The sequence below is a fragment of the Lampetra planeri genome, chromosome 15 (genome assembly GCF_965212315.1).
Source record: "Lampetra planeri chromosome 15, kcLamPlan1.2.h2, whole genome shotgun sequence".
NCBI classification, from domain to species: domain Eukaryota; kingdom Metazoa; phylum Chordata; class Hyperoartia; order Petromyzontiformes; family Petromyzontidae; genus Lampetra; species Lampetra planeri.
In genome coordinates this window covers 5055063-5082170 of record NC_136121.1, presented here as the reverse complement: position 1 = coordinate 5082170, position 27108 = coordinate 5055063, and the positions used below count along the sequence as shown (strand labels likewise).

The 27108-nt window shown below is 43.3% G+C and overlaps 1 protein-coding gene across 5 annotated transcripts; it reads right to left on the bottom strand.

Annotated features, from left to right (window-relative positions):
* Window positions 1–3619: 3619 nt before the first annotated feature.
* On the bottom strand, window positions 3620–27108 carry DCUN1D4 (defective in cullin neddylation 1 domain containing 4). Of its 5 annotated transcripts, none has more exons than XM_078600851.1 (12): window positions 26851–27062; window positions 24302–24372; window positions 23174–23216; window positions 21938–22052; window positions 21000–21117; window positions 16853–16941; window positions 15707–15777; window positions 11425–11516; window positions 8167–8275; window positions 7186–7290; window positions 6130–6232; window positions 3620–5177 (listed from the first exon to the last, which is right to left on the bottom strand). In XM_078600851.1, exons 5-12 carry the CDS (start codon window positions 21068–21070, stop codon window positions 5122–5124), a joined length of 696 nt encoding a protein of 231 aa, XP_078456977.1. In that variant the 5' UTR covers window positions 21071–21117; window positions 21938–22052; window positions 23174–23216; window positions 24302–24372; window positions 26851–27062; the 3' UTR covers window positions 3620–5121. The 5 variants fall into 5 exon arrangements, with proteins under 5 accessions (XP_078456977.1, XP_078456979.1, XP_078456978.1 ...); XM_078600853.1 differs by lacking the exon at window positions 21938–22052 and adding an exon at window positions 25080–25139 and having other exon boundaries at window positions 21000–21120; window positions 26851–27056; XM_078600852.1 differs by lacking the exon at window positions 21938–22052 and adding an exon at window positions 25080–25139 and having other exon boundaries at window positions 26851–26965.

The following is a 27108-nucleotide window of genomic DNA, read 5'->3' as shown; positions in this document are numbered from 1 at the left end:
ATGTATATGAAGACAAGTCCAGTACTTTGTGGCAAAGGTTTAGCAAATTGTTTTTTTTTATTTACATAGCATAGAATTTGTTTTAATATCAATATATTGGGGGGGTCATTTTGAGCATATTTGAATATTGGGGCGGGGGGATGTGTGTCCCCCCCAATATATATTATGATTACGGACTTGGGTTGACCGAAGGGCGGAACATGTACACAAGAGACGATGGGCTGAGCTGAATCACCACCGTGATTAGGACATCTTCTCGAGTCAAGGTCTGCAACCACAGCGCCACCTAGCCAGACCTGAGTTAACAAAGCACTATTATTGCTTACATTGACGCTGTAAATCTAAAACGCTTCAATATCAACTTCCCTTTCAAAAAAGGATGTAAACACATTTTATTAGCTGTGCAAAAGTACAGTGAACACAGAATGTGACAGGCTCAAGTATTTGTTGTGTATAAATCAGAGGTGTGGACTCGAGTCATGTGACTTGGACTCGAGTCAGACTCGAGTCATGAATTTGATGACTTGCGACTCGACTTGGACTTGCATAACAATGACTTTGTCCCACCTCTGGTATAAATACATCGCACACATACATCGTATTGTGTACCTAATGTGGAATATGGTGGACTATTGTGTTAAGGGGAATGCGTAATCATCAGGCACATAACTGGCTGGAAGGGTCAAGGGATTACTGAAATTGCACAGCTATCAGCAATGTACAAAACTGGACATGTGAAAATAAGCTTCATAGCTCATCGGATTCCTTAAGTCTAAATATTCTGATTCTGACAAAACCTTCAAGTACCACATATAAAGATTTGCAACAATTTAGTAGCTTACAGTAACACACTGCACTTCTTAACCCTGTCCAATTCTGACCAGACTTTGGTTAATTCGGCAATGGAGTGAGCCCTTGCTTTGTGCAAGTGTGCAGGGGAAGCTGCTCTTTGTTGCACGGCCAATTTGGCAAGCACCATCCATATGCTAACAAGTGCATACTAACGATGTCGAGACCCGTTTGGATGTTAAGTGGAGGTCTAATTTAGGAAGAATAATTTTATATCTTAAGCAATGCCGGCTTGCGCGCAGATTTCCCAAAAAATGTGTTGACATTTTAATGCTAAACAAAATGTGGAGCAGAACTGTATTCACACACACACCAGTAATTTAACATTTTACAGATCATTTGCACAAAACGTTGAATGAAAAAGAGAAAAGAAAAAAAACATGCAAACGTACAAATCACGCCCGGGCAAACGTTCGCTGAATGTTGTCCGTTTTTATTGTTAAAAAAAAAACAAAGAAAATTTTTAACAAAAATAGTAACTTTCCACAGATAAATGACAAGTGCTAAGCTTCCGAAAAACCACAACCGTCAGCATTGTATGGATGTCGACGCGAATTTTGTGTTTGTACGACCTTCATTCATAACTTCTTTCAGCTGCCATCGTTCGCTCGCGTTCGAATTGTCTCGGCGACGCCAGGCGCCTTGAACCCTTCAGCCGTTCGCCTACAAGGTCACGGCCAAACGGTGGGGGGGCCCACACACTGGGGTCGATAAAATGCATACCACTTTGTGGAAAATTAAGTGGTTGCCCGATGGAGATAGCTGCCCCCCGAACCCACCATGGGAATATGGAGTTTACACAACTGGCTCAGGGCAGCAAGCGGTAGATGCACACTGTCCCTTATTCATTTGAGCAAAGAGCCACTCGTCACAACAAGTTGGGCGAGTCAATGGGTAAATGCTGCCACTGGTGGTGCGTCGCACCAACTATAAAACCAATGCAGTAATATGGGGAAATATCGCAGCGGACAAGGGTACGGATGAAAGAAGCAATAGCTGGGAAAGCCTTCATGAATTCATGAATTGAGTCAATAAACTGAGTCAATTAATTTACTTTTTTTTTGTACATCAGAGCAGAAAATTGGATGCGATTTGACGAATCGTCACAATTCAGGATCAGATTCAGAATGTTTTTCCTTTCGGGTGCAAAGTAGCATCTGGATTGATATAGCGATCGATAAACTATGAACATACCGCATGAATAAAACTATTATTTTTACACACAATACCAGATTTGAGTACGACGTTAAATCTAGTTTTCAAAAGTGGTCACCGACACGGTCCGAACGTAGACATTAGAACACCATTCCAGTTGCCAAGGAACTCGGCTAATGCATGTTTTATGTACCTGTATTTGCATTAATTTAGAATACACATCGATGCCCCACTCGCTCTGGCAAGAGTCCACTGGACTGGGTGGTTCAGAATCAAAATCTTTAATCCTGGAGGAATCTGATGAGCTATGAAAACTTTTTTTTGCATTTACGGAGGGTTTCGAGCTCGTGTCTCTGCATGCGAGGGCTGCCCTTCTGGTCCTCCTGACCAGTCTGTCCACTGCAGACATCTCTCACCCCTCATGGGTTGTTGCCCCCCCTCCCCCCCCAGTGTGTGGGGTGTTTATCACGTGGGCACATCTCACCAGTCTCACTTGACGGCTCTGGTCCGTCTTTATCTCTCCCATGATTCAGCAGTTCAGCGTCTCGTCACCACCAGGGCCAACTGGGTCAACCCCAGGGTTTTTTGTGTAATTTACCTTTCCTATAACTTTGCACTCCTATCGTGTTTTTTGTATTTTGCTGTAACTTACTGACCCGCCCCTACTGGACATGTGAAAAAGAGCTTCATAGCTCATCGGATTCCTCCAGTCTAGATACAAGATTTAGATTTTCACCCGGAATGCAGTGCGCCGCTCGCACCGGGGTGTCCATCCAAGTACAAGGGCCAAGAGCTCATCCCGGGGACCTCCATTGGAGAGCCCCCTTTTTAGACTCGGGGGGGACTACTTGAAGTGCCATGGATCTCTTCGGAACTGTACGTCGAGCCCCCAACTGACCATCACATCCTGCAGCCTCTTTCAACCGCCATACGTCCACTCTGTGTGCTCTCTCTTCTCGGTCATCAGTGACCAAGGCGCTGCGGCTACCACACTCCCCTCCACCCTATGATAGTGGCCTAAGCAGTGGAAGCCAAAACGCCTTAAGACCACAATATGCAGCTTGCGATTCACACTTTGCGCACCTCCGCGCACTCGCCGCCATTACACCCACGTCACTGTTAGTGAAATCTTTTTCATGCCCCTCCAACTTTTACGAACAAAATGCATCCGCTGAGCACAAAAACGACATAGCTAACCTTCCCAACGTACTTTCACACCACCCGCTCGATTTGAATGTATGAACTTCTTTCGCACCGTACGTAGCCAACCGTGCTAATCGGAGGTGCAGGGGAAGGACAACAAACGAAAACACAAGCAGCCAAGAGCTGGATCGCGAAAAACTCGCGGGCTATAGCCACCAACTTCGCTGACTCGACTCAAAAAAAATTGTCACATCGAGCAGGGAACTTGAAAACACTTTGGAAATCGGCCACGTGGAGGCCATGTGGGTTGGGGGTGGAAGGGAGCCCCCCTACGCCTAAATGTACATTTTGTATTAATGCATATGCAACACAAATCATGAGCAGAGTTCCGAGTGCCGGGCACTGGAGTGGTGTTCTAACGTCCACGTTCTGAGGGTGTCGGTGACCACTGCATGAAAAATCAGTGCGTGTATTGTAAGTGTAAGAATCAAATTTTAATCAATGATTTGTTACATCCTTGGTATATACTCTGTTACACGTTGGCAATTTTTTTTAGAAAGCAGAATATGTAACGTGGAAAAAGCAACACATCGAGTCCTTGCAGGTAAAAGGGGGCTTAGAGAGAGTTAACATGCAAACACATCCTTTACAAAAACTTTCCATCAGTGTTTTCACGAAAGATTATGGTGGGGTTTTTATTTACACCACTCTTTAATAGTATTTTAAAAAAAAGTATTAACACTGTTGTTAATTTTTTGTTGCTCATGAACAAATATACAACACGACTTTAGAGAATGGCTCATATCTAGAGTTCAGTACCGGTGAACATAAACACATCCAATAACAGAGCACATTTTATACAATTTATTTATTTCTTGATGTTAGATTGCCAACATTGTGGTTTACAAAGCCTTGGCAACTTTGCCATCGAGACTATGAACACGAAACTGTCTAAAGTATTGAAGAAAAGTGTCACATTCTCCCACATTTGCACTTTTAAACATTTTTTTGGCTAAACATATATAAACAAGAGGAACACTGCAGACTTGAGGAACTTGTCAAAGAATAAAAATGTTATTTTGCGCGGCCTGTCAACAGTCGACAAACGGCCACAAGTAAATCCGTGGACATATCTGTACAAGACGTTTTAAGCATGGCTCCAAACACCAACGTAACCCACCCCCCTCCCAAAATTACTAACAAACACGAATTTCAAAAAAATGTGATGAAAAATGAAATTTTCTTGCCATGCCATTTTCTTTAATAAAAAAAAGAGGCATTTATTTTTTCTCTTCTTCAAGTTCTGATGAAGTATTTAACACGTAGCTTTAATAATAATCCACAAACCTAAAATCCTCAAGTTTTGTGTGCTCCTCTCAACAATTAGTCATTGCATTAATTCATAATTGTCCATACAGCACTAAAGTGTGTTCAATGTCAATACTGTACTGCTAAATAATGGTTCAGGATGAATGAAAAACAAATACGCTGCAAAAAGCATGTTGCCAGTCATTTAATTACTACTGTTTTATTATCATTTCAAAAATGTTTTCTTTTGTCACAGGTATACAGCCGTTTTGTGAGTTGCTTGCAAATGATAAAACATTTGCCAGACTCCAGTACAAAACAAACCGGTCATATATACAAGCAATGCTCAGGGTCTGTTGAAATGCATACAATGCTGAAATACAATACAATGTGTACTGCACAAGGCGATCACAACAGTGTGTGCGTACGCGAGTGGGCGGGTCAGCAGGAGGCGGATGTACGGACTAAATAGCGATCACTCACGTTGAATTTTCAAGTCTCTGAGCTCTGTATAACTTGTGTGTGTGCTCCGCATGCGTTAAACAAACTGCTGAGGTGTATGGCTGAAGTATTTCCATTTAAGTGACGCGTTTGGCTCCTGGAGGTGGGGGACGCAGATGTTGGGAGAAGGAGCTGGGGACGAGGCTGCGATTGGCTTCACGCTGCCTACGAAGGCTGCTTTCGCTTCTGCCAATCTACAAACTCGTCCAGGAGAACTGGCCCTGATCATCACAGCAGAGAGGCAGCGTCGTAAACGCGGTCAGGTCACAGTCCACGCGTCGCTCTCGCCGGTTCAAGCAAAGCAGAACTCATTTGAATTGGCCGTGCAGCTGAACCCTGACCCCCTAGATTTAGGTCTGCAACCTTCTGATATTTGAGACAGATGCTCTCACCTCAGTGTCAATCAATTTAAAAATAAAACAGTCAAATTCCCAATTTGATACTAGTACAAAAGTACACAGCACCATGTCTGGATGCCTTTGTATCCCTGTAGCTAATATTGACCACATCAAACAAGGTATTAATCTAGGCCGAGTGAACCTGGGGGAGACCCAGGCCAGGTCTGGGTCAGGTGAATCCTGACTAGGTATTAAGTATGAGTGGCTAGGATCAGTAATGACACACACACACATATACATTGTATCGTACTACTTATGTTGATCACAATACACAAGGCACTTTTACAATATATCTGCTAGGATCAGTGATTACATAGACATATAGTACTTAAACTGCATACATTCAATGCAATCTTTTGACACTCCCGGCTCTGAATGAGTCTGTGGCTTCAGCTCATCTCCTGTGTGGCCATCCAAATCCAAATGATGAAAATCCCATCATTCTATACTGGGGGGGGGGGGGCGCGGTTTCTACATCGTGATCAATGTTGAGTTAGAACAAAGGTGTACTAATTTAATTGTGCCCAGAGGGTTGACGGGCTGAGCCGACTACTAATAATTCTCAATTGGGCTTCACCAGTTAAATTAGAGGCCAAGTTCGTAAACTACTACCATGCATAGGAGAAAACATGGTTTAGTTCCTTTAACTCCCAATTCTTTTGACATAATCCCAAGGTAAAATAATGTCGTCTGGTTATATGCTGAATAGAACAAGACTGTGTTGGCTTTAATTTCTCTCTTGTAAGGTTTGTGTATGAATGGCAGGAACACTCACATGCGCCGTCTTCATCATAGTTTCCGAGGTCTGCATTAATAGTCCGGCTGAACTCCAGGACATTGCACCATTGATCCTTGTTGATCACTTTGTATTTGGATTGCTGGAAACAAAAACAAATTGAAACTTCATGCAACGAGGCCATGTACTGTGTAAAGAAAAAAAACGTGATTCCTTGTTTAAACGATTGTGTGGTACTGCTTGTGTGTTTACTGTTCTAACAAAGTGGTGGACATTTCCTAGGATAGAGGGCTAGTCTTTGCCCATGACGATCAAAGGATACATCCCACGGTGATACTAATTTTATTGACTCCAGAGAGATGAGGGGCAGAATCAACCTCTGACCAGGACTTAAATGACAACATTCTCTTTCGTATGTTCTAACCAGAGTTTCATTGCTAGCGATTAGCACGGCTGGCTCTGTACAGTGCGAAAGAACATGTCACGCAACATGCCATGTGTATATACCATAGGGTTGTGATGTTTAATCTGCATCGCCTGTCCCCAGTTCTCTCATTTCTGTTGTTTATCACACTTTAATCTTGCTAATCTGTATCGATGTCACAAAGAGCCCTCTCTTGGTGGGCCAAAGCTCGGCAGGCCACTCCAATACTCTTGGTAGGTCAGATGTGGCTCATGGGGCTGAAAGTTGAACAAACCTGGTAGCATATATCAAACTTCAAGTGTGCCCATGCTTCCCCAAGCTAGAGGTGAGAATTCCACATTTACATGCAAGATCCCCATTTGTCCATAACACAATTTCTGTTGCCTTCTTACCAAGTATAGCAGCCTCTCCACTTGATGGTCACGTACGGTGCGAAAGAAGTTCAACACGCATACATTTGACCAACCCCAGAGGAATTATGGCAATGGGCCGAGTTATCCCTAGCCAGAATTCAAATTACGATAGACCTTCTGCTTTACCAACCGAACTACAAATTGCAATGCCTGGTAACCAACACTTGAAGAAAAACATTCATGATGAAGCCACCAATCGTCCTTCAATCGAAGAGGACCAACTTCCCCCATGGGGTGTGCCACCAGGGAGATGATCACCTCCAGGAACTGATGGAAAGAGGAGAAGAGAGGCCAAATTCTGCCCAGCAGCAGGGCCAACATGGACTTGGCTGTGTCAATGTCCAAACTTCGCTGATCTTTGTCCTGTAGGAAACATCACAATAAATGACTTCAAGTATTATACAATCATAAGACTAATTATTTGCAAAGTTGTTGTGGGAGAAGAGGCAGAATGTACTGATGTTATATCCTTCTGGAAATCCCTACAGAAGTTATAACCTCATGTAATGTTGGGGAAAGCCCCCGGATGAGCCATCAAACTAATTCCAGTGTCAAAGACCTTCTTTCAAGCTAAGGATGGTGGCACTTTACCATGTCAGAGTGGTTTGCCACGTGCCTCGTCTTTTGATACATTTAATAAATGTATCCCTCAAAGAATGGCTGGGCCAAATCATGAAAGGACATTATTACATATTTAAAATAACTAAATATATATTGATTGGACCATAATCATCATCTCACTATTCTGGAGGATTTATTTTTATTTTGTCCAGTTCAATGGAATTTGAAACCAAGGTCTTATAAACATTAGCTCAATACTCTAACAGGAGCATAACCCAAATCAAATCCCTTGGGACGACGCAGCCAAATTTACCACTGGGAGGTACCTTCGTATGTGCCTCAGTGTAAAACCACAGGAACCTTAATTCAATATTTAATTTCCAATTGCCCTTATTTTCATAGGTCATGACTACCTTGCTCATTGATACAAGTGATAATCAACTCTCTAAATCACATAATCTCTCCTTAATATTGGTCATGCTTTCGGAAATAAAATACAGGCAACACGGAAACTTCGAAAGACTAATTATCGTTTTTCGCATGCGAAAGATTCCAATGGCTGAAATAATTCAACAACAGGGTCGTCTCCCTTTTGACAATATTCCTTTCAAAGGGGCTGCCATCATCAGTGCCTCCGCTGCACTATCACGACGAGGGAGCGTATGGGACAAGACAAACCCTAGCGAAGTCGAAGGCATATCTGTAGATCTGCTTGAAGGACACGGGATCATTGAGAAGCGAGCGCAGGTACTCAAACTTTCCCTGCAGCTTTTCCGAGCTGTCACACCTAAGGGAAGGCAAAGGCACATTGCAGCAACAACCAATGACCACCAATAACGTGAACAAACAAGTGAGTTTCACAACCAAATAATTAACTGAAATTATACGTTTTCCACAAGCGTGTGTTTCATCAGGCAAACCCAAAGCCAGTTTTTATTTTTTAGTCTCATTAGCAGGGTGTACAAAGACCAGAGATGTAATTATATATATATATTTTAACCTCGGTACCATTGTGGAATTACAATATTTGTAAATGCATGGAGTTAACCAACTTTCAGGAATATAAACAAGGCCTTTCCACCTCCGTGTCTAATTTCAGGTACAATCATCGTAACATTATACAATAAGTGTATAACGACACATAACTGGGCTCTCACTCAACACCTACTTGCCATTATCACCACGTTTTTCTCCATCAAGACTGTGTATAGTTACCAGTATATCAAGGGGTAGAGTACAAGACTTGTCAAAGTATTTTTGTTGTTCAAAACAATGAATGAATGGTCTTTCTACAATGCCGCTGTACCCAGAAGGAAACTCTTGTGTTGCCCCTACACACTGGAGCACTCAATGTCCTTCGATTTGGACACACACACGAGCCAACGCAAATGCATTAAAAGCCTCTGATAACAGAGAACAAAGCGCGATAGACCTAACGCCACACAATGAGTCTAGCGTACTGTCACTATTGAGCACAAGTCACATCTTCTCATGCATCACATGTCAACAGGGTTTCTAGCCACGATAGATTTTTTTCCTTCCCATTTGCCATCGGAACGTAAACAACTGTACGAGTTGGATGACAACAAGCAAAACACAAACCAACTGGTTGTTCTTGGAAAGCGATCGGCTTTGTCTGACTTATGACCTGCACCAAACGGAAACTAAATCCCTGCACATTTATCTACAGCAGACAGAAAGAGGGCTTTGCAGCATCAGTTTGCATTGTATCTTCCTATTATGGCTGTGGAAATGTTCTTAAGCTGGTATTGCTTATACAAAAATGGCAGCATGTGCTCCACTTAGAGCTGTGATCTTCAAATTTTCATAATTTGAATATTCTAGATGTACTTAGAAATGACTCAAACCCAATTCATGACCGTGATGTACAACACCCAACATTATTTGCACCTGACCTGGTTTCTTCGAGGTTGTCCCAAGCTCGTGATGTCACCAACATCAATGGGGATACAAAATGTGCCCAGATGTAGCAGTCCTAGCCCTACAACTTCTCTTCATTTACCATGCTGGCCCTAATAGCTGTTTGCTAAGAGCACTTGCCCGCTAGTCCATGTGTAAATGTGGGGTCGAGCGGAAGACGTGTATTGCCAGCGGTGGCCAACTGGCGTCTCCCCGAGCCGCATGCTGTTCTTTAATCCACCACATGCGGCTCTAAAGCGGCATAATGTAGAACACGCCATCACAGGAGCAAAGAAAAATGAATGTGTCCCGTGCTGCGCAGAAAACTATAAAAAAATATAAACACTTATATATACCCTTGGCTCTTTGCAAAACTCACGGGAACGTTTTGGCTGTTAGTTACACAGGTTGGCCATCCCTGATGTATGCACTCACGCGTAAATGTTCGTCTACAATTTGAACACCCTTAAAAGTGCCTCCACAGCAGTTAACTTATTTCGGTAGATGAACATAGTAGTTGGATGTGACGTAGCCAACGTGACTGTGCATCGCGACGGTGCTCATGCCACAAAAGCAGGCAGAGTTCCCGACGTGCGTGTAATACAATCCACTCACGCTGTAACATTTGTGTTCCCAGCCATGAGTAGATACCATTTATCATGTCTTGACCACTTAACATTACTCCCTTACCCACCAGGTTCAACCTCGCACTGTTGGCCATTATTACTATTAAGGAATCTTAAGCAATGCCTTATTCAGACGTATTGGTAAGAGGACTTCCATTACAAAACATCCAAGCATTTACAAAGAGGCCAAATTGTTGCAATTACTATCATTATAATATTGTCTTACAAAGATAGCTTGTTCCAGATGTTAGGCACCTACATTCAATTGTGTGTCATGTCTATACTCTACTCTTGGTAACTGTAGCCATAAAGGGGAGCCGAATACATTTTTTTCTAGTTTGGTTATGGTTAAGTTTCAAAGTCACAATTTATGCATAACTCAAAGACAACTGCCTACACTTGCACGTTTTGACACGTGGTCATTAAGGTCAACTTACAAAACGACCTTACTGGCTCACTGGTGAAACACCTTAACAGACTGTAGGGGCAAGTGCTGTTAGCGAGCCCCTATGAAGGCTGGCACGGCACACGAGGGGATGGGTGGCGAGCACCACGCCCGACCGCCTTTATCTCCTCAGTTGTGATGTTTACACGCCACACCAGGTATTCATTTGAGGCGGAGTCGACCTAGGGGAGGCCCATCACTGCTTCAGATAATCGTCACTGGTATTGGCCGTGAGCGGGATTCGAACCAGGGTCGCCAGGTTGGTAGCGCAGCGTAGCGCAGCGTAGCGCTAACCCGCTACACTACCGGGTCACCAGGTTCGTAGCGCAGTGCGCGGACCACTACACTACCGCTCCTCACACAACAGAGGTGGCCAGGCCACCTGGGCTGTATGCTACAGTGTTGGGAGAGGTATTGCTGGGGTTATTGTATTATATTACAATTTGAGCAACGTGGATTTGATTATTGCCCGTGTACACAATTGTCCGTTAGTATCTGAAGCACTAAGAATGGTGTATCAATATCAAAGTTGCAAAGGCATATGTGACAAGGTTAAACATGACGATGTCCACACAACCTCAACATCCGCCCACTAAAACCACTCATGTATGCCACCACATAGTGGGATGTTAACATTAGCGCCATTTAAGAGATTTCCCCCTGCCATGTGAATGTGGAATTTCCACCACCCGGGCTGAGTGCCGCCAAATGAGATGAGCACCACCCCAATGCTCGCTTGAGCAGGAGAGACACTCTCCCTTTTCCTAAACGGCAATTGCTCTAAAAGTTAATGAAGGATCTCTGTATGTGCGTTGAATTTCATTCGCGCCGTACGTAGCTAACCGTGCTAATCGGAGGTGCGGGGGGGGGGAAGGACAACAAATTAAACACAAAAAGCAGCTCTAAAGAAATGTGTGCGATTAGTCCATTGTGCATATAACTCACTGCAGGGCGGTCATGCCTTTCAGCCACTCCTGCCGGGTGAAGAAACCCATGTTCTGAGCCTCCAGCTTCCATGCCAACACAAGCATGATTATCTGCACGAACGGAAGTAGGAATTAGTACAGCGAAACCTTAATATTCGCGCGGGGGGTGGGGAATAGGGTCCTGGAGAGCTGCGCGAATATTAAATCCGCGAGTACTTATACTTAAATCTCATTAGGAAAATCAGGTTAGGGGGCATAACCGTATATTAAGTTTAAACATATCCTCTGCATGTACATAGTACCTTATACATATATAGTACAGTATTGTGAAATTAAACGTACCTTTAATAATGACCATAATCATATTTAGATGTGCAAATGTCAACGGATAAATAGGTGGACGTTGCATGGGGTGTAATTCCAAAAAAAAAAACAGTAAAACCTTGGATTGCGAGCATAATTCGTTTCTGAAACGTGTTTGGAATCCAAAGCACTCATAGTTGTGATCATGTGACGCTCGGCAGACAAAGCGTATACATGTACTACTCGTATTGCAAGACCTCGTTCGTTTATCAAATTAATATCTACTTAAAAATTTTGCTCGTCTTGCTAAACACTCGCAGACCAAGTTACTCGCAATCCAAGGTTTTACTGTAGTACAAGGAAAGCTCCTCGTGTATAAATGGCGTGGCGGACAGATGCGGATTGAGAGGGGGAGCGGCGTCGCGTGGGGGGCAACTCTCTCGAACCACAACGCCCCCCCCCCGGCCTCACCACCTCTTGTCGCGTAGGCAGTAGCGTGGTACGGCCACAAGTGTTTAAAATACAACCCAGCAAATTTCAAATGGGCGCGACAATAAATTCGATGTGAATACGCACAAGCGCGATGAAAAAACCCACAGATATTAAGGGTTGACTGTATATGCAATGCAAACATTGTGTATCCATCTGTGCATGAATGTATAGGTATACAGATGGCTATGAAGTATCCTCTGTAATAGAGATGTAATCTCAATTAGCTGAAAATTGTTTAATTAAGTTACAAAGCATGCATTTGAAAGCAATGGTAGAAAGCGCATAGTATTGCCCAAGGGTTACAAATGTTAGAGAGAGTTTTTGATGTCATGAACTAAGGGCTGAAGGCAATGCTGCACCACTGAATTAATATTTTCGTGTCTTAAAGTATGTGGAACGTGTACGTAGCCAACCGTGATAATCGGAGGCATATGAAGGCTACATAGTCAAGACAGTGATGAACAACATACAATCTCACGTTTTGTTATGGAAAGAGACATTTGGTCAAGTCAGCTGTCATATTGCAAAAGTATAAAACCAAGGCCCAGTATTTACAAGTTTGATATTTTGTCAATTTACTCGTGTGGTGTAGTTTAAGACAACGAGCAAATCGCACGTAATTTGGAAGTGACCGTCCATCCCAGCCAGCCAGCAAACTCTTGTCCTGTTTCTCTCCACCTTTATGTTGCCTTCTGTGTTGTATATCCATTTTTGTCGATTTCCCACTGTCTGCTTCTGTCTGTTTCTCTATTTCTCTGTCCACCCTCCTCCACCTCTCCCTCACTCTACATTACTCTTCTCCAACAGTCGCCATTTACCACTAAGTGGCAGTGACATCACGAGTGCTTGTGCCAGGCTACGTGCACTTCGAGGCCAAGTTAAATGTCAAAGGCTCGCTGACTGGAGGTCAGTTCACGGGACACACCGACAGGTCAGATGACTGACAGATGCACCACCTGTGCTCCCTACTGTGCCAACTTGCTGGATTTTATCCACCCGGTGCTCCTTTCATTGTTGTGAGCATCGCTCCTCTGCTCTTCATTGTGTGTTGTTGGAGGATGACTTCCTCCAACTTCCCAGCAGTGTCCTTCACGAGTCTCCTCCACAGAGGCCGATCTTGACACCACTGGTATCAGTCATCGCCAAGTCCACTCAGCTCCACATCCTCCTGTACCACAGCAGCCTATCTCTTCTCTATCCTGGGCTATGCCTGTTTAGTCCTCTCTATCCACTCAAACAGAGATTGCTTGGGCATGCAGGATACATAAAACAACCAACGTAGCCTCGCCTGCCAGGGACGCTCACCGATGGGACAGTGTCCAGATCTTTCAAGGATCTGCGAGTTCCTCATACAATCGAAACTGATTAAACCCAGGATCGATCGTAGGCAGGGCAGGCCGAATGTTTAAAACTAGCGCAGATGTTGACTGGCAAAACCCTCACCTCCTCGGTGGTTGCCAGTTGTTTACACTGTGTGCTGTGAGCAATGCCATTGGGGGAGAGGCTGATAGCAATCAGCTGTGCCCCTCATGCCCTGCTAGCAGCTGCCACAATGGCCAACGGGGGCTCTGGATGGGTGTAATGGGCTGATAACCCCTCCAACTTCAATAAAAAATATAAAAAGCTCTCCCTCCCTTCACTGTATCTTACCCAAACTAGATTCAAAGCTTTTGTGACTGCAGGAATTACTCTTTGGTTCTTTCGGTCAAGTCACGTAGAATAAAATAAAATAATAATAGAATACGACGTTTCGATTGCAACACAAGCAACCATCATCAGGTACAAATGAATGAGAAAACAAACATAGTAAACTTGGAAATACATTGCAATACAACACAGAGAGTCGGCCAACACAACAGTCAACACCCCCCACCTGGTTGATTACGTTCTTCCAAAGATTGCTAAATTTGAGAGACAAAACATAGACACGGAGACAGACACACAAGCAGAGACTCACACAGAGACAAACAGAGAGACACACATAGGCACACAGAAATACAACGTCTGTGTCGAGGCCTTTGTCTATCTGTGAGTCTCTCTGCTTGTGTGTCTGTCTGTGTGTCTCCGTATATACGTTTTGTCTCTCTAAAATTTAGCAATCTTTGGAAGAACGTAATCAACGAGGTGGGGTGTTGACTGTTGTGTTGGCAGACTCTGTTGTATTGCATTATATTTCCAAATTTACTGTTTGTTTTCTCATTCATTTGTACCCGATGATGGTTGCTTGTGTTGCAATCTAAACGTCGTATTCCATTATTATGTATCTTACCCACTTGTTTTTCTCACCTCTCATCCTCACTCTGCTTATTCCCACGTCTCCCTTTCCTCATCTCAATCTCTCTTGCCTCTCCCTGATCCTCCCTCTCGCTGCTCGTCACTTTCCCTTGCGCTCCCCTTTTCCATTTTGCTCTCTTCGTTTCACGCCCTTTCACTCTCTCCCCGCCCCTCCTCTTCATCTCTTCCTGCCTCTCATCCCTCCTATTGATCACATCTGGTTTCAAATTAATGACGTCCATTTCACCGATACGACCATATTAGCTGTGTTTAAGATAACACGAAAATAGCTAACAGATGGGCAGCGAGCAGGCAACGGTAAAAGATAGTGGAACAACGCGGACGTGCAGAACAAACATATCCTTTGAGACCCAAACATCGCACCTCCTTACTTTGCCATTCCTCCTTGAACGCACTGCTCATCAGTGTCAGAACATCAACAGGCCGCTGCTCACATCTACTTCATAAATGAAAAATGTAAGACGAGCCAGTGCTACTGTGGCCAAAAACCACTGTAGTCTGTGCTTGTTCAACGGTAAATGGCTAAATTTATACATACTCTCTTCTGAAGCCCTCTCGTGTTAAGCATGCCTCGACATTGGCCTTTAGCTCCTGAACATATTGCCATTGTATGCAAAAATAGAATAGAACCTCCCGCCTCTATCTCCTCTATAGTAGTTGCACGGGATACATGGCTGGGGTGGAGGGTGGGTGAAAGGGGCGGGCGTGCCATTAGTGCCGCACACGAACCCACAAACTCGGCTCAAAGCTGTGGGATGCGGGTGACGTCACCACATCGCACTTGGACATACGCCAGGCAGGCAGACATAAGTCCAATTAAGATTCCAGCCAGTAAACTTTTTTCTAAAAGTAGTACAAATGAATAGTAATAAATGTATATGTGCTGCCTACAGCAGAGTATATACATAAAGACAAACCTAAAACATTCGTGAAAATCTCATTATAAATCATTGACAGGCAGAACTGCTTATGAAATGTACTGGTCAAATTATAAACAGATTATATGTCCAAATGATGTTGGTTAAGTGCCAACCATTGAAAGACAAAATTATATGTTTTGGAAATATAGCAACGTGCCCTGAAATCGGTAGAATTATTACCAAATGTGCACTAAATCCTTCAATGAATGTGCACAGCTACGTGTAAATAAACATTCATAATGATTTATAATATATTTTGATAAATAATGAAAATTTATATGACTGGCATACATTTTCAGGTTCCACGCCAATGTCTTCACAGAACTTCTCCATTCCTTCTGGACCAATAACATCATCATTTCCTGAAAAACAGAAATCACAGCCCATCCCTTACCTCCATTCATATTCACACCCGTACAAAATGTAACACATATGGCTCTCAAAAAATATTAAACCAAAACCTACCCCCCCCCCAAAAAAAAAAAAACCTCAAGCTAGATAATCCACAGCACATGCCAATACAAAGTAAAATAAATGAAAACGTAACAATATTACGTTGACAAGAATATGGCGATGATGTCAACTATGTCATGAAGTTCTGCAGACATTTTACAGTGGGGGAAGCCAAAAGACAGCAGGGCTCATGCCTAATGAATGCCATTCACAGCCAATAGTACATTATGGATGATTGATGGTTTAAAACTAGATGAAACGCCAAAAAGTAAATGCATCATATCTTGGAGACAGATCTGGGCTGTCTACCATGTGTGTGAAAATGTACTCATGAGAAATAAAACTAAAATCATGGTCAGGGTGCATCTTTGTGGCACTATAGTAATGTTAGGATGCAGTCACTCCAGTATGTTACATGTCATTGCAGTAACGTCATTAGAGCACACTAACGCAACATGCATGACCATAATTTAAAAGTCGGTTCTCAGAAATGAGGTTTCAACCTTGTGTTGGGACCACCATAGCTAAATACCCCTGGGTACTTTATTACAAGAGTTATTTATATTTTAGAGCTCCCCTTCTTTTAAAAGACAGTGTTCGTTCTAGTGAGGCATGGCTGTCGCTGCTTGCTACAATCACTGTACACGCTCAAACCATTGATCCTAGTGATACATGGTAGGAAATTCCATCTAAGGTGCACACCATTTTATCCACAAGATGGCCACTACTGACTGTCCACAAAGCATTATTCATCGAATTGTCTTGAGAGGCAACTTGCAACTTTTCAAATCTAAGATGGGTACTGTAACCACCGCACACAACCTGGCCCTGGGTGTTAAGATAAAATTTTTTTTAAAAATAATAAATCATATCAAACCTAACACCGTTAACAATATCTGAAGGAAGTTTCCAGTGACCAGTGTTGTATATTTTCACACATTTTCCCACCATCAGTTGCTAAAATGTATTCCCATGAGCACTCACCTGTGTATTCACTAAACCAGGTTAAACACCTTTTGTTGGTGAAGGAGTCTTCGTTTTTCATAGTACTGCAAGGCTGTACCCTCACGGAGCTGGAGTGCAAACACACACAGGCACAATCGATGCTAAATGGCATGCAAATGTCACTTTTTCACAACATGGCTTGTTATCCCAACGCATGCTAGCTTTAGCCGATGATGTGCGCAATAGCTGATGTAACGAGAGACCACTGAACACCGAGCCAAAGGAACCAGCTAGCATACACTTGGATTGCCTATTCATGGGAGTACGCGAGTATATATAGCGCAGGAGAGAGAGTACTATGCTTGAACCATGTCCCTTGGATTGCACCTGGCTCCCATCCATCAGGCCATAATTTGGAACAGGCACTTGAAATTCCTGCTTCTGTGTTCTTGTCTTCATTCCTAAAAGCAAGCAGTGAGCGTCCTCTCTGTTTATAGGCCTCAAAGAAAGCACGATTGGTAACTCCATGTGCAATTCGTGTGGCGTAATAAAAATTATGTTGACAGTTGTCAAGGGTTAAATTCTTCAGTCTGAGGAATACTAAGTAAGGCTGGTGCTGTTAATATGATTGCTTTCAATAGGCAGCTTCTTATCTCATTTGGTTAAGTGCCAGGCCAAAGGACCAGAATACTTTAAAGATTGTTTTAGGCTTGGATTAAGCGCCAGATACTGTTACATTAGAGATAAATCCTTTAAGGTTTAGCATACGACTTATGACGAGGTCTCGGTTTCATTCAGGTTAAGGAAAATGTGCCAGCTATAATAATGTTAACTTCATAGTCGAGGCATTGAGGGAACACATTTGGATCATGTTTAACTTTAATGAAGGTTTACAGTTAATTTAAATTTAGTTCACAATGTTAACAGACTAATAATACACAGTATTTATGCTAAGGATAGGTTAGAGTCAATTTTACACTTCACAGTTTCAGCCTAGATGGATTGAATGATTCAGACCAGACCAAGATTTCTGACTCAATTCATGTAGTAATTTTGGATCTCATTCATCCACTTTAAGGCAGAACAATGTCTGTTTTTTTAAATGTTTCGTGCAAAACTAGGGAAAGTTGTTCAAACTTAGAACATTTTTGCAATTCAAGTGCAGCTGATTCCACGTGACGAAAAATACACCCAAACCTGTGGAATGGCCAAAAGTGGGCGCAGCCCAATGACAGCAGAAAGTTTCCACAACGATGCAAAATGAAATCGCGTTAAACACCATTTGGAGGCGTGGATTGTGTGGGAAAGTGAAGGTATGGCGCCATTCCTCAAAAATGTACGTGCCTGTTTGGTGCCTCAAGTCTACAAATCATTTGTATAGTTGTACATTTTTCCGATCGTGCGGTAAAGATAAATCTGACAGGCACGTGAAGATTAGCCGAGATAAAAATATGATTGACGATAATTAAGTCAATGACGAAAATCAATACTGACAATTTAAACTATAAAAACATATTTCTTATTTTACCAAGTAAGGCCCAATGAGCTATATAGTTATATTTCAGAAACAACCTAGTCACAAATGATAGTTAAAAAAAGTGGCTTATCACGTGGAAGTTTATCGCAGCCAAATACTCTGAACACATGATGTGGATTCCAAATCTGGAGGGTAAAACCAGAGGACCCGGACAAAAATCCACACGATCATGGGGAGATCATGCGAACTTCAAACATATGTTGAAAATTAAGGCAATGATGTTGCTTTCACCATTACAGTACTGCTGATTTTGCTTCTGCTGCCGATAACGACTATGCCCAATATGAAGAGGATGCAAAGGCAGTGTTCACGGCAAGTGACAATAACTGTGAAGACTCACTGTCAACAATAATTGTCATGTGGGAGAAAACTGGAGTGATCATCATCAAGATCCATGGGCAGAAAGCCCGTAGGTATCCACTGGATATTTCATAATTTGTTTCCGCTTTTATGTTTTGTCCCAATATGCTCAATTATTGCACGTCTTTCTGGCACCAATCACATATGTCGTCAACCCATTCTCTGTTAGGTCTTCCTTTTTTTCCAATTCTTTCCATTTTTCTGAACAACACACTTTTAATTTTCCTGTTATCCATCCCACATGTGTCCAAATAATGCCAGTTTCCTTCTCATCACTGCCTGTATCAGGTCTTATTGTGTGCAACCGTTTTCATGCTTCTACATTGGTCACTCTTTGAGTCCAGCTAAGATGCAGTATCCTTTTGTAGCAATACATTTCTAGTGCCAATGTCTTATCTCTGTCAGTCTTTTTCAATGTCCAAATCGAGAAGGCACACTGAACACGCATGTTTGGTCTTGTAGCCGATTTGCCTGCTTCTCCAGATGTAATCGAATCCTACCATTACTCACTTTGCTTTTTCGACCCTCGCTACTTATGTCTTTCGTGTAGTCGTTGTCCCATGTCAGTAGACTTCCCAAGTATACAAATTCCTTTACATTCACAATGTTGCTGCTTTCTATTATTACTTCTCTCTAAATGTCATCCCTTTCGAACACCGCCTTTGTCTTGTCCACATTCATCCTCAGTCCTGCATCCATTCCTGACTTATTCAGCGTATGAACACTTCCCTGCAGCACTACGAAACTTGCTTCCATCAGAAGCAAGTTGCGTAGTGAATCTCAGGTTGTTTATTCTTTCTCCTTGCACAGATATTCCTGTGCCGTTGTCCTGAATGGCATCCATCACTCTTTCCAAATATGTGACAAAGTTGCTTGTGATAGTGAATCTCTGGTCTCATACCGATATGTTAAAGGGAACCACTCCTCTTTCCTGTCAAAACTTTACTGCTGACTTTGACCTTTCACCTATATCCTGCAGAGTCTGTGTCAGTCTTTTCCCTACTCCATATGATCTTAAAATTGGCCACTTTATATCTTGCTTAGTCGAATCAAATGCTTTCTGGAAATCTATTAAACAATTGTAAACCAGCCAATGATTTCGCTTTGCTTTCTCTGCTATAAACCTTAAAATCAAGACATGCTGTTCTGTGTTCCTATCTTTCCTAAAGCCTACCTGTTCATGTGGCAAATACTCCTCAGTCTGTGCTTTTCATAGATTTAATAGTATTAGCATTAGTATCTTCCCCATGTGCCTCATGAGTGCGATGGTTCTGTAATGTTTACTATTGGTCAGATCTCTGCAAACTGGAGCACCCAGATTAAACAGATATTACAATGGGATACCACCCAAATGACTAAACAGGTTGATTTAAGAATCCATTTCTGTACTACATTTTCCTAGAAATAGTCAGGTTTGGTAACTTAATGAATCTCAACATAATCCACCAACCCATGCCTCCAGCGTGAAATATTGCAGGTGTCATGCGAAACTCCCATTAAGCCTAGGAGACACTCAAAACAGGTTCCAAAGCCGATCGCCACTGATGTTACGTCATGGTTGGTAATCAAACTTAAGTTTCTGGGTGGTTCGGAGCGCAGCGCATAAATGACTGTGCTCCTCTATTATCACATCAACATCGCTATCGCCTTCCACGTCATCATCATTGCTCCTTTGTAGCGATACGCTATGCCTTAAAGCTACATTCAGAGCGTTTGCGTGTATTCATGCTTGTGATAGACGGTTCCTGATTGGTCATCTTGGTCCATCAGTGGGCTAAGTGTGCTGATGTCAGCATGAAACAGAGCTGCTTCCCATTGGCACTCCCCTGGCTACTTGATCGCTATGGATTTTTTGTGGAATGGGGTTTGTATGTTAAACATCTAAACACGAAAAGCAGTTATAATGAAATTAGTTTTCAATCTAGATTTAAAAGTGCATAGCTCCAGTGGCTTCCTAATATTGGAAGGAAGAGCGTTCCAGACGGCCACAGAAGCGCATCTGAAAGCGCGCGATGCAGTGACCGTCTTTGTTCGATGGCAAGCCAAAAGCCGCTGCGAAGATGACCGGAGTTCGCATGATGGCTTATGCTCCTTGGAAAATCTAATAAAAAAACTGCATGATGAAAGAGGGAGAAATCCCTTTACTGGAACTTTCAGCTCACGGCAGAATTTTTGAAAAATGTGAAAACTCTACATGAATTGGGCTCATTAAGATATAATTGCCGGTATGCTTACGGCTAGAGTTAATAACTTCGAGGCAAGTTACATTGCTAGAAACTTTGCACGCACCCGTCTCTCTTAGAGCGCTTGATTGTGACCTCCTCAGAGCAAGGGGACCTCCTCTTCTTCTTGACGGGCATGTTGTGAGTACAGTGGAAGGACGCACAGCCGCAGGACACCTCCGCAACTGCTTTCCACACGGGTGCAAACAGAACTTCACAGGGAATTCAGACAAACCTGGAGGCATAACCCTATCATTGTTAACTAGACAGAACGTCACGGGGAATGCAGATGAAAGGGTAAAAACCGATTACTATATTTTGCTACTGGTAAAGGTCTCAGTGTAAATGTTTACCCCGAGCTCTCAATACTCTGATAGCGCGCTGTTTTTGAGTTGTACGCCTTTTGGCGTCATCTGGTCCAACACCAATGGAGACTAGGCTCTAAGAAATGCTGTCTCGGGTGTGGACCAATCAACTTCAAGGACAGTGCATATCATTATCATTATCAGAGTTGTTTCTTTTTGTTTGCATTTTGACTGCTTGTGTTGTGGTTATTGAAAACATGACCCCTTGTATAAAGGTGTCAGTTTATGTACCAGATGAAAGGGTAAAAACCTATTACTACAGAGGCCATTCTATTAACTTGCGAACCAAAATTTTATCTTGCCAAGTCAAATGCCTCCCGACTAAAATCAGAGCAATGCTCAAATCAAAGGGGTAATGTTCCTTTGATGGTTCTAAATCTGTGGTGGAGATTCCACATTCCCCATGCCAGGTGAGTTTGCATGGCTTAAGGAATGAGCTGTTGACTTCCCAAAAAGTTTATCGATAGTTATTAACCGCAGAGAGATTATGGGCTAAGTTAACCATTGCTGGGGATTTAAACTCATAACTTTACAATTGTGTTTTAAGTGCCCTAACCAGTGTCACCTTGCTAGATAGATTTTTTTAAAATACGTAATACACTTATGAAAGTACGCAGTCGTTTTAACACGAGACGCTTACCTATATTGTATTTTTTTCTCTCCAGATTTTGATAGATGAATTGTGTAAACCAAGATGGTGGTGCCCTTATACAACTGCAGATTAGAACAGCAGCATGCTGTCATTTGTATATGACCTGAAAGAATAAGCGAAATGTAGCAAAAAATAATGGCACCATTTACATATGGGTTGCGAGTGTGACTGTAGGGTGGCAGCAATGTTAAAATCATACCCATACCTGTCAACCCCTTATCAGTGCCTACCTTATTACAGACCCATTCAGACCTTATTGGTCACCTCGTGCCCTTATATATCTCAACGTTTATCCTACAAAGTCCCATCACAAGGGCGTAACACAAAACATGTTTTATCCCGTATTGAATGGCTGTATGCCGTATAGACCTGAAAACTCAATTTCCCTGTACAAAAACACGGGTAAACCGTATGGGTTGACAGGTATGCATACCATGAAATAAAGGATTCACATTTGTTGTGCTTCATTGGCCATTTTTCTAATGTAAGGCCAAACATGTCTCAATGTGCAGCCATAACACCATTTGCAAACGATGCCACGATTCGTGCAGCCGTCGCCATGTTGCAGCTTCATTCTTCAATACATTTTAAACGTCTTTACACCCTCAACAGACAAAAAAAAAAGGAAAAAAAAGATTGTCTTTCCAATGTGCAGTCGCGCAAGGGCACCGCTAGCTATCTGCCATCTAGTGGCAAAAAAACGGAGAGAAAAAAAAAGCTCTTGCATGTGATTACCATCGTCATTCTCCACTTAGTGTAATTTTTTAAAGTTATAAATGAATGTTACAGAATGCCTCGTTTTTGTCCTGTTTTTAACACTCGTAAAAAAAAAACCACATGGCTAGCAACGCAAGGCAGAAACAAGTGGCTTACAATAGGGTGTAGAGATCAAATCCTGGTCAAGGGTCAACTCAGCCCCCAATCTCTCTGGGATGGACAAAACGAGTAATACGTTGTGGGAAGTCAGTAATGGAGAGGACTTTATAGACTGCTCCCTGTCACTGTGACACTTGATTTCCACCAATGGCTGAGGAATGCCAACAGGGTCAGTGAGTAAATAACTTTTCAATTCTACAGTATTACCGAAGGATCCACGACTTTATAATTGCTTTTATAGCCGTGAAATGTTTAAGTGTGCGGACCTAATAAAGGCACGGTTTTGAAATCCCATTAATACAAATATTCATAACTATGTATTCATGATAAGAATATGGAAAAACTTACTTATGGAACTATCGCTTTGCCCATCAAGGTCTTCACGTAAATTCTGTTAAGGAATCCAAAAGGTTAATTCGTTACAAACATCCTGCAGACACATGTCATTGACATTATTCAATGTTCCTACTCATGGTTAAGGTCTGTGACACAAAACTTACTTTATTATTTGCAATGAAATACCTACTAACTCGTGCACCTGTCATTGACAACACACCAAAAGTTCAATGTTTAACATGGAAACATCGTAAACGGTGCATTTTAGATTACAGTGTTAGTTTTATTTACCCTTTGGTAAGATGCTTAAATAATGATGGTAATTCCTCTCAAGGTTCAACTGGTAAAGGTACAAATGCAACATTTTCTGTTCTAATACACTGCATCCTTCATTATTTACACATACATACATTATTGGTTAAATTATGCTATGTTGTTTGTCTTAAACATTTTAGATTTGCCTGTTTCGTGTTCCCACTGTGTGTACACCGGTTTCAGTGTCATTTATGGGGACATTTACATTCGTACAAGTTTTATGCCCTTTACTTCACCATTTCCATTTTCCAAGTTATGTTTCTTTTCCTTGCAAAAAACAATGGCTATATGATTCACATCGTGGTCAGTTAGGTTTTATGCACGACGATGTGAAATGTGCAATTTGTGCAATTATAAATGAATGTCAAAGTTTGTAATGTCCAGTTTATAGCAGACTCTTGGCTCTGTACAAGCTGACAAAGATGAACATACTGACCCGCTCTGGTATTCAAACGAACAAATACATTTATATTGTTGTGTGTTATAGTAAGAAATATACCCAGTAAACTCAAAAGCACTTTTTCTATTAGTAAAATGTGGGAGAAATAGTATCATTGCTATTATAAGAGGTCAATGATTTATCTTAATATTGATGTTTATTTTCGGGTACTGACAGCAGCTGCAGTATGCATTTTCAGTGACCTGATACACTTGTATGTTGAACTTCTGTCGCACCGCACGTAGCCAACCATGCTAATCGAATTCAAGAAACTGCTTGGTTTCGTTAAATGCTTATGGGTATAACAATGACACTGAACATGAACTGCAGTGCCAAGTTCTTCACACAACACTAAGTGAATGTGTGTGCGCGCACGGAATGGTCACCAGTCGATTGAAGGTCCTGTATATTCTATGAATATTCTCCAGAATGACCAAGGCAAGGACCCACCAGTGGCCTAGAAAAAAAAGACACACGGCATCCAAGAGATTAACCAACGGCACATTATTGTAAAAGACAGTCACGTGTATGCATTATGATTAAAGAGAAGACAAGCAAGGCTTGTGAACAATATTTACAGTGTGTTTAGGCACATTCATTCCTCACTGCTTTTAATAGCAACACAAAATGATGCAAAGGCTTTATATCAACCCAGGGCCACATTACATAATGCATAACCTCATTACAAACCGTAAAGCTCACATTTTGACTGCAATTAAATGACCACTCAAACAAACACGCGGACATTTGCACCTCAACAGAGCGTCCGTCAATAACATGCAATTGCCACACCATTAACAACCTCCATCACGATCACCACCACAATACAAAGGGTCAACAACGCTTCATGTGACGCAGGTAGATCATCTCCATCGGCAGCTGCATAACACGTCAAGTGGCACGGCTGAAAAAGTAGCCACACGTCACCCCGACCTCTTTGGCTCTTGCTCGGTCCTTTTTGGACGCTTGCCCCTTTGTTTGAGAAAACCGTGAAAAACCAAACGTCAGCACCAGTATCACCACAGATCTTATAATGCCACCCCCAACCCCTTATGTGGCAAAGTAAGAGTGACAGTGGTCGTGTTTAACTGATACGGTCTTGGGCATAGCCGTAGCATGGCAAGTACTGTGAATAAGTTAAGTGGCGCTGTGGTTAGAACTCACAATTCGGAAGGTTGTCAAGTTCAAATCCCCATCTGGGGATTGACCGAGCCCATCATCCCCCTGGTTAAAAACAAAACATGCGTAACCGCGTTGTCAGAGGGATCAATAGTGGCCTTCCAAATGACCCGCTGGCTCCCGCCATGGGAACGTGGAGCTTCCACCGATAGACGGTGGAAACGATGGACCATGGAGAAAAGCACCGTCCCAAGCTCATTTTAGCAGGAAGGCGTTTTAGCTTCCATACACACAGTACTGTAAGCATGTGCAGCAATGCTGCGTGATAAACATTCTTTTAAATGCCCTCCCCCCCTCCAGCGTCTTGTATGCCTCCAATTTTAAAACATTACCAAAATATACTATTGTTCAGTCACCTTACGTTAGGTTGGGTACTTGGCAGTACACACACACACATTTACAAACGTCAACGCAGAGGCTGTGTGCCAGGCAAGGTGCACTCTGGCGCCGCCACGCAGAGGGCCGAAGGCTCGGAGGCAAATCACAGGACAGGCCATCGGGGCTGACAGATACAGCACAAAGATCTCCCGTGTAGCCTTAACATACTGTAGGAGCAAGTGTTTGCGAATAGCACCTATGAAGGCCAGCAGGGCACACAAGGTGGGTGGGGTGGCCACGCCCGACCGCCTTTGTCTCTCCCAGTGACGATGTTTTACACACCGCACTCATTGAAGGCTAAGTCGACCTAGGGGAGGGCCCAGGACCGGTGCAGATAATCGTCACTGGGTGATGGTGGCCGTGAGCGTGAATCGAACTCGGGCCGCCGGGTTCGTAGTGCACTGACCGCTGCACCACCGCTCCTTGGCAGTATAAAGACAAAGATCCCTCGTACAGCCTAACATACTGTAGGGGCAAGTGCTGTTAGCGAGCACCTATGAAGGCCGGCACGGTACACGAGGGGGTGGGTGGCCAACACCACGCCCGACCTCCTTTGTCTCCCTAGTGGCGATGTTAACATACCTCACCAGGTACTCATCTGAGGCTGAGTCGACCTAGGGGAGGAGGCCCATAATCGTCACTGGATGTTGACCGTGAACGGGAATCGAACCAGGGTCGCTAGGTTCGTAGCGCTGACCACTACACTACCGCTGCTTGGCAGTACACACACGTGTACACAGGTGGCGGTGATGTCAACGTGGAGACTGTACCAGGCTAGGTGCACTCCGGCGCCGTCTGTAAGCCATCGGGGCTTACAGACACACGCAAGATACCAGCATACAGCAACATGCGTACAGTATAAACACATACACACCAACATACGCACGCATACCTACCTACACCCAAGCTGTAAATACGACAAAAACCACACTGTACACACGTTAAAATACACTGTTAAGAGATCTTTGTTAATTATATTGAAAGGAAGGGGGGGGGGGGTCGTTTGACCATACTTCACCACGCCGTGTCGCTCATGACGGGACACATTTCACTCGCGCGTCAACCCACATAAATCCCTACAACACACATCATTATACAACAGCTATGACACACAATGAACACATACGGTACACTGTACAAAGACACACACGTACACACGAGCGCCCTGCGAAGCTCACGCCGATTTCTAACACCACACGGGAGGGCGCGTGTTGGCAGCTCGGCTGTGGTTCTGCCTTTGCTAGTTCCGCGGGCCCTGCTCTGCTCGCGGTGGCGCCTGGGGCCTCGGGGGGGCTGCACTGCGTCACCATTTCAAAGCGGCGTTCAGTTCGGCCTCTCGAATCTCAACAGCGGCCCCGTTTTCCTCGGCGATACTCACTCAAAAAACCCCTCACTACTCGGGGAGGACGCGGGCCCTTTGCGATATAACGACGGCGACAATCGTCTCTGTTGTTGTTGCTGCTGCTGCTGCCGCGATGTTTCACAACGAAGGTGCTGGTGGTGGTGGGGGGGGAGGGAGGCCTTTTTTTCCTCTTCGGCGACGGCGGCCGCGGCTTCTTCCCCTCTCCTCCTCCTCCTGCGCCTCCTCTCACTGCTGCGACTCCCCCCAGCGACACACGAAGCCTCGTCCACCCCC

Excerpts from the sequence above, each read along its gene's own strand:
- DCUN1D4 (XM_078600848.1), bottom strand. The coding sequence starts at position 21,070 with ATGCCCGTCAAGAAGAAGAGGAGGTCCCCTTGCTCTGAGGAGGTCACA. Across the intron at positions 15,778-16,852 it reads CTGGTTTAGTGAATACACAG|GAAATGATGATGTTATTGGT; the intron begins GTGAGTGCTCAT and ends TCTGTTTTTCAG. Across the intron at positions 7,291-8,166 it reads ATGCCTTCGACTTCGCTAGG|GACAAAGATCAGCGAAGTTT; the intron begins GTTTGTCTTGTC and ends TGTTTCCTACAG.